Consider the following 8,722-nt stretch of genomic DNA (forward strand, 5'->3'; position numbering starts at 1 on the left):
AAAACCAGGCCGGGTGGCCCGGACCCAGAGCCCGACACGGTCGTAACTGTCACCCAAGGTGACCGTTGCGGGCAAAATCCGGATCGGCCCGACCTAGCCCGGCCCGGCGCCAACGGTCACCAAAGGTGATCGTTTGGCGAAAATTGTGAATTGGTCGTTTTAACCGTTTTGCCCCTAAAAACGATCAAAAAACGACTATTTTGTGAATGTTTTTTGGTCATTTGCCTAGGAGGCTGCCTCTATAAATAGAGGGGGGTTTTCACTTCTTCTTCTCACACCAAAACTCATCTACTTCTCTCTAATACTCTCTTATACAATCTTATACTCTCTAATAATCTCTTATACTTTCTAATCCTTCCATCAAATGACTTCCGAATCTGATTATGAAGAGAAAAACTTATATCCTACTGATCTTGAAATGAGTCCTCCTACAACAGCTACTCCTACCGATCCTATCGGTGTTAATCCCGAATCTGGTGGCAACGAATCTGCACAAAGAGCTCCTAAAAGGTCGAGATACGATGTGTGAAATTTTTTTGAGAAGATAGACGTCACCAATGATGAACACGGTCGGATCCTCATCCAGAAGGCTAAATGTGTGTTGTGTGGCCAGACTTTCCAAGCTCATCATAAGAGCGGCACCAATCACCTCAAACGCCATATAGAAAAACACAACAAAGGCCAGAATCCTCAAGTTGGTATCCGACAATCTATGATTTCCTAATCCTCCTCTTTTGGTAGTCTCGATAGTTGGAATTATGACGCTGCCCGAGTCAGGAAATGCGTAATCAGGTTTATCATTCTTAAAAACATTTCTTTTAAATTAGTAGAAGATGATGAATTTGAAGATATGTTTAGAGATGGTTTTTATCCCGCATTTATAAAATTTTCTCGTCAAACCTGTCAACGTGATATTTATTAATAAAGAAGTTATTTTTATCATCTTTTATTTTTATAATTTTTTGTATTTGTAATTTATGTTATTTCAAGTTATTAATAATATTACTGTTTTTTATTAGCATTTTCTATAATTTTTATGTATATTTTAAAATTTAAAGAGATTTTTAAAAAATTTAAAAAAATTTAAAAAAATCTGAACCAACCCGGAGCTCAGCCTGCTCAGGCCCAGGCTCCGGTTTTGCCCGGCATGGCGTGGATGGACATGCCTAATTGGATGCCAAAGACGTGCTATTAATAATAAACATTGGTTCCTTTTATTTCTCCTCCAATCAAGTTGAGTTGACAGTGAAGAGATCTATTCTTTATCTTGAAGCATTCACATATGCAAACGTAAAAATAAGCATCTTAATACCATTTTTCTTCTATGTAGAAAGAAAACAACATGACTTATCCCTCAAGAATTTGAGGGAATCCCTGATTGGTTAATAGACATGCATTATTTAATGTACTAACTAATATATTAAACATATAAACTGTGATTTTTTTCAATTATATACATTTTATCATCATATTGTTAGGGTAAGAGTGCACGTTAGCCACTGAAATTCTCATCTCATCAATCCCTATGCACATGGAGCTTAGTTCCAAGCTGATTATGAAAATGATTTGGCACATGATCATTCCATTATTTCAACTTAAGACGGTTTGCTTAGAATAACTATTGCAATCTCTAGAACTATTACTTGTTAATTTAAAATTCCTTCTCACATGTCAATGGTTGCTTACCTAAAGTTAAGGAAATCTTAGTTCAAAGCATTGTGTCAAGTTAGATCCTCTTAGCATTTACTTTGATGTTGGGGAGACAACTTTTTAATTTAATCATAATCATCTAAACGCTCATGATTCATTCTTAATGTAACTAAAATCATACGACCGTCAATTGCACTATTCTCAATTATTAATCATCAAGATAAAGAAAAACATAGATTGAGTAATTGACAGTTATGATTGAGAAAATGATCTCTCCACTATGAAAACATAGTAAAGAGGATGGACCGAACTTCCTGGGGGATTTTGCAAAATTTAACCTTTAAAAGCCAACATGGGGCTTTGGTTCACTAGTGATGAAGAAAAAAGATGATTTGTTGCTTAAGTTGTAAATTATTCCAACAATCTTGGCCTATTATATGTTGGGGAGAGAAATTGGGCTCAATCAAGAGTTGATGGGCCGTATACAAAAAGTTAGAAATCAATTTTAACCAACTAGCTGTAGCTATTTAAACTCTTATTTAAACTCATCACTCTTTTTTATTTTTTTCGATGTGAGACTATACTCACATATTAATTTTCTCAAAACTCCCCCTTAATTTATGAGTATAGTTCAATTCAACTATAATTCAATACTCTACTGGATTCACTAATTTCTACACCACTTCACTCATGGGCTAACCAGACCATGCTGAATTACTTGGACCATGACTTTAGCTCTGATATCATTTGTTGTAGGAGAAATTGTGCACAATCTAGAGTTGATGGATCTTATATAGAAGTTATGAATCAATTTAAACCAAAACCTATGGTTGTTAGGTATTGACCCTAACTTCTATTTAAACTCATCACTCTTTCTTATCTTATCAATGTGGGACTATGCCCACATATTAATCTTCTCAACAATATATACTCTTGAGTCTCTTTATAGTCTAAAAACATATTTGGCTAATATTTCTTAAAATTAATTAAAAAAAGAGAATGTTTATGTATCAAAAAAGAAAGAGAGAAAAAAAAGAAAGAAAGAAAGAAAGAAGGCAACTAATTCCTAACCAAAACTCTTCCTTTTCTTTTTTGGGAAACAAATTTCACGTTATATTCAGCTAGCAAAGTGTGCCAAGGCAACGTATTTGTACAAATCCATGCCTTCCTCTATTAACAAAGCACCAAAAAGGTTATCTTTATGATAACAAAATACTCCAAAAGATTCACACTCTTTTGCCACAATAACGGCCACACTTCTTCACAAAACCTTTGACCTTCATCCAACTTTGCTATTCACTACTAATTATGGTAACCCCAGTAACAATGTCATTAATGAAAACCACCATCAAACAAATCCTATAAATACACCCCCAAATTAGCTCTACAACTTCATTGAGTCCTCCTCATTTTCAATAAACAGGAAAACATGAGCTCCCTTCGCATTCTCCTCCTAATCTCTTCCCTCTCATTATCAATGGCATCCTACAATGTCATGGACTTTGGGGCCCGGCCCGATGGTCGGAGCGACTCGGCACGGGCCTTTCTTGCTGCATGGGACAAGGCCTGCCGGGCCCATAAGCCCGCATCAATCGTCGTGCCGGCAGGCCGGTTTTACATTAGCCAGGCCTTATTTCAAGGCCCATGTAACAATGGTGCACTTAGGATTTTTATCCAAGGGACTTTGGTTGCTCCCTCTGGTTATAGCCATTCAAGTACTTGGATCACATTCAAGTATGTTGAGGGTGTTTCTATTCATGGAGGCACTCTTGATGGTCAAGGACAGCCTCTGTGGAAGTGCAAGATGAGAGGAGGCGATTGTCCAGGTGGTGCAACGGTAGGTTAATCTTTAACTTGATGCTTATGTTGTTCACATAGATATTAATGAGTTTTCATACGTCACCAAATACTTTTTTAAGTAAGTAAGAATCTAATGGTTGCAGATTCTATTAGAACAGTCCGCATGCGAACATTATGTTTTAATTCATAGAGAGAAGATTAATGTGCAATTTGGGAATTCCATTGTCTTATTTTGTGGATCAGAACAACTGCTCACATGTGAAGTGCTCTGATAAGATATGTATTTCAATAGAAATTATATAGTTGATTCCGGACAACCTGTGCTCAAAAACTACAATTTTGTCAATAGTTAATAATTTAGCACATCTGATAATATTCCAAGAATAGAAGGAAAAAAAGATTCCTCATCTAACATACAACACTAATGATAATCCAATAGGAAGTCTCTTCGGTAACGTGCATGATTATATTCTTTTCCAAATGATTTGCAGACACAAAAGGTACCTTGATGTACTATCACAAAAAAAAAAAAAAACTTGTAATGAATTTGTTACTTATTTATCCTTCAGATGCGATCTAATACTCTTAATCTTCGCATTGCAGTCTCTGACAATTGGAGAATCAAACAATATCGTCATCGACAGTCTCTCGTCGCTAAACAGCGAAATGTTCCACATTTCAGTATTTGCTAGCAGCTATGTAACTATTCGGGGAGCCAAAATCACGGCGCCCGGCGACAGCCCCAACACCGACGGAATCCACATCCAGAAATCAACTTATGTAAACGTCACAGGATCCACGATAGAGACCGGCGATGACTGCATATCGATGGGCGAGGGTACGTCCAACGTCTGGATCGAGAAGGTTAACTGTGGTCCTGGACATGGCATTAGGTTAGTCAATCCGTTCCATGCAGATTAGCCTAGTCCATCTCATCAATGGGCCTTTCCGTTCCTAACGTCTCACGATTAAATTGTTATTATGTCATTATAACATGTCATTTATGATATAATTTTTTTTTTGCAGCATCGGAAGCTTGGGCGACCAACCACAACAAGAAGGAGTGCAGAACATTACGGTGAAGTCCGTGGTGTTCACCGGGACACAGAACGGACTCAGGATTAAGACGTGGGGAAAACCCAGCAGTGGGTTTGTACGTGGAGTTACATTTCGACACGCAGTCATGAATTATGTCCAGAATCCCATTGTAGTTGACCAAAACTACTGCCCTGGGAATGTAAATTGCCCGAATCAGGTATTCATCGATCGAAGTTTACGTTTCTTAAATTTTCTGTCTATTGGATCAAAATCTGAAGTTGCAGTGAGAGTTGAGGTCACAATTTTATGTTCTATAACGTACTCTAGCAGGTTGGACATTTTTTTATGGAGTAAGACCTTGTTGACTATCTTTTATTTACAATACATTTTTTTTAGGATTGAGTGTGCATAGACTCCATACAATATGGAAGGTTGGCTAGTTATTAATCTTAAAATCCTCTGTTAGCACCTTTGAGCACACAGAGCCAAAATCAGAGTTATTTCTTTGTTATTTGTACTTGCATAGATACCTTGTAGCATATTTTTGTGTTGCGGAGAGACCCTATGATATTTCACAATGTTGCAGAGATCATCCTCTATACTATGGTACAGAGAGACCCTCTGTTCTTTCATAGCTCTCGAACATGCATTCCCTATATTACATGTACATATAATAGAGAGAACTTTGGGTTGGCATCAAAGAGTTAAAGTGATAATAGAGAGAACCTAAATTACATGTCTGACGAGATCGAACTTGATTTCTCATGCTATGGTCATCTTAAAATCTCTTCTACTGCATCAAAACTTTAAAGCTGGTCTGAAAATTGAGGGTTATGATTTTACATTCTAACAACATCTACATCACGATTATGGATGCAGAGTTCAGGCATTAAGATCAGCAAGGTCTCCTACAACGACATACAAGGATCGTCGGCAACACCAATCGCCGTCAAATTTGACTGTAGTCCGACAAACCCTTGCCGGAAAATAGGATTGCAGAACATAAAGCTCACATACGGTAAGAAACCGGCGCAATCTTATTGCAGTCATGTGCACGGCAAAACTTCAGGCTTTGTTATTCCTCCAAGTTGTTTATGAGACTTGAAGAAGCAATAGTTGCTTAGAGATGTTGTAATGTTGCATTATTATAGGAGAGGGCCGTCTCCGGCTGGTTTCTTTTATTGACTTGTTGAGGGCAGTCCAGAGAGACAAAGTCTATTTTCCCATTTGTATTTGTGAGCCTGTTTTATTGGCTTATGGAGAACTAGTACATATGTATTCTTTATATATAGCTTGAAGAATTAGTTGCCCAAGAGTTTGTTTTGTCGATATTATATTAATTAGCAAATGACCTAAGTCATTATTTAGAACTACTCATAAGGCAGTGTTAACGTTGGGAGAGAGCAAAGTATTTCATATAAGTTTTTTAAAATGATATATGAATTCATTGACAAAAACGAAGAGGATTAAATTGGCATATAGCAAGAAGCAATCGAGAAATTTTCTCACAAGTATTTCACCTCCAACACCAAAACATGTAGAATACACAACTCGTATTCACATACAAATTTCATACACAAATAGTAACAAAGGATTAGTGCGTATGGAAGGAAAAATTACCCTTAGTCTAGTCTAGCACCCATAGATGCATTATGTGACATAATAACATCTACAAGATACTATATTTGGCTAATTCGTCGAACTTCACATTGGACTTTACCTCCGTCAATTAGAGTAGTTTGTGATACAATCATTGGAGAAAACCAAACCTCAAAATCAATTTAACCGAGAAACTTGTTACAAAGTATTTCAACAACCTATATATCAAGTTGAAAGGAGAAATCTAGGTTTGATGGGGAAGTCTTGTTGTAATTTGCCGTCGTCTTTGTTTGACTCAGGTCACCTAAATATTCAGTCTCAGTTTCTCAGTTGTGCACCACCAGGACAAAAGGGGAGCCAACCACTGTTCTACTCTTTATTTCACTCACAAAGGGTGAAGGTATTGCACAAAGTGATGAAAGGAATAGACACGAAGAAGAGGGAGAGGATCGCACAAAGCAGTAGAGCACAAAGCTCATGTTTTCTCTTCTATCTCTTGAGAACCACTTAGGTATTTATAAAGGGGGCAACCAACACATAGGGTTAAGCAACATAGGGGTGAAAAGATCAGAGATGTGCTAGGGTAATAAAGGTGGGGCACTGGGCCTTTTAGTACCGGACCATCAACAGATTTGGGCCAACAAATATCAACAATCTCCACCTTTAGCCCATAGGGGTGAAAATATCAGAGATGTGCTAGGGGAATAAAGGTGGGGCACTGGGCCTTTTAGTAACGAGCCATCAACAGATTTGGGCCAACAAATATCAACAATCTCCACCTTTACCCCAAGGTAGTGCACTGAGAAAAACACGGAACTGCAGGACTCATCACCGCCAAACCATTACATGTATGATCACAAAGAAGATACAAGCAATGGAAGAGAATACACAAAGTAAACTCAGATCACAAAGATCGGGGAAAGATCACCAAGCATGCCAAGTCCACAAAGGACCAAACTTTACCAAACGGTCATCGAGTTCAAAGGAAAAAAAATCACAAAGCTACTAACAAGCACAAAGCAAGTTAATAGGCCACAAAGGTTCTTCGCCGTAGCTCTCAATCACTCCCAAGCTACTACCAACCCTTCGACCTAAATAGAGAAGGGGGGTAGCCGACACGGGAGAGAAGCCTAGGGTATCGAATGGTAGGAGCCGACTTACAGGGATGAGAGATGAGACTCACAGCGGCTGCAGAGCAGGACAAAGGGATGGAAAGGAGGCTGCCGACTTAGGGTTCAGTACTATCGGGTAGGAGGAGAGGTTTAGAGATAGGCTGAAACAAAAATTGTGGGGAACTGGGCCTTTTGGTAACGGGCCAGATTTTGGGCCAACAAAAATAGCAACAATCTCCACCGTTGGCCCAAGGTAGTGCACAGAGGAAAAAACCACGGAACTGCAAGACTCATCATCGCCAAACCATTACATGTATGATCACAAAGAAGATACAAGCAATGGAAGAGAATACACAAAGTAAACTCAGATCACAAAGATCGGGGAAAGATCACCAAGCATGCCAAGTCCACAAAGGACCAAACTTTACCAAACGGTCATCGAGTTCAAAGGAAAAAAAATCACAAAGCTACTAACAAGCACAAAGCAAGTTAATAGGCCACAAAGGTAATACACAAAGTAAAGGAAAAATTACCCAATGTCAAAGTTCAAGATTCTTTGACATGAGATAAATTTTTCAGCAGGCAAACACTTAGTACCCACGTCAGCCGGATTAAATTTCGAGGGAGTTTTCTCCAACTTGACAATACCCTTTTTAACTATATCTCGAATGTAATGAAATCTAACATCAATATGTTTAGTTCTATCATGAAAAACAGGATTTTTGCAAAGTTGAATAGCAGATTGACTATCAGAAAATACAACCATATTTTTATCAAGAAAACCAATTTCAGATATAAGACCCTTAAGCCAAATAGCTTCTTTAAAAGCTTCAGTGGTAGCAATATACTCAGATTCAGTAGTAGATAAAGTAACAATGGGTTGTAGTTAGGATTTCCAACTTATGCAAGAGCCACATAAAGTAAACACATAGGAAGTAGTAGATTTTCTATTATCCCTATTATTTGCATAATTAGAATCTACATAGCCAACTAGTTTAACACCTTCAAAACACTTAGAGAAGGTTAATCCTACATCCACAGAGGATTTTAAATATCTTAAAAGCCATTTCAAGGCATTCCAATGAGGCATGCCAGTATTTGACATATATCTACTCAAGCAACTAACCGCATACGCAATGTCATGCCTAGTACTAACCATGAGATATATGATCGATCCTATAGCATTCGAATAAGGCACCTTCTTTATATCATTTATTTCAGTTTCAGTCTTGAAGGACTGACCCTTACTTAACACAAAATGAGAAGCAAGAGGCACATTCACAGATTTGGCATCAGACATAGCGAATTTACTCAAAAGTTTTTCGATATATGAACTTTGGTTTAAAACTAGAGTAGATTTGTTTTTGTCCCTAATAATATTCATGCCTAGGATTCTTTTTGGTTTAAAACTAGAGTAGATTTGTTTTTGTCCCTAATAATATTCATGCCTAGGATTCTTTTAGCATTGCCTAAGTCTTTCATGTTAAAATTTTCACAAAGACATTTTTGAACATGCTCAATAG

General features: G+C 37.7%; 1 protein-coding gene across 1 annotated transcript; it reads left to right on the forward strand.

Moving 5' to 3' along the window:
- Positions 3,080-5,796, forward strand: LOC109823212 (polygalacturonase-like). The gene is made up of 4 exons (XM_020389498.1): positions 3,080-3,487; positions 4,054-4,343; positions 4,477-4,705; positions 5,368-5,796. The coding sequence occupies exons 1-4, from the start codon at positions 3,080-3,082 to the stop codon at positions 5,584-5,586; spliced, it is 1,146 nt and encodes a 381-aa protein (XP_020245087.1). The 3' UTR covers positions 5,587-5,796.

The sequence above is a fragment of the Asparagus officinalis genome, chromosome 9 (assembly GCF_001876935.1).
Source record: "Asparagus officinalis chromosome 9, Aspof.V1, whole genome shotgun sequence".
In the NCBI taxonomy this organism is placed as follows: domain Eukaryota; kingdom Viridiplantae; phylum Streptophyta; class Magnoliopsida; order Asparagales; family Asparagaceae; genus Asparagus; species Asparagus officinalis.

Excerpts from the sequence above, each read along its gene's own strand:
- LOC109823212 (XM_020389498.1), top strand. The coding sequence starts at position 3,080 with ATGAGCTCCCTTCGCATTCTCCTCCTAATCTCTTCCCTCTCATTATCA. Across the intron at positions 3,488-4,053 it reads ATTGTCCAGGTGGTGCAACG|TCTCTGACAATTGGAGAATC; the intron begins GTAGGTTAATCT and ends TTCGCATTGCAG. Across the intron at positions 4,706-5,367 it reads ATGTAAATTGCCCGAATCAG|AGTTCAGGCATTAAGATCAG; the intron begins GTATTCATCGAT and ends TTATGGATGCAG.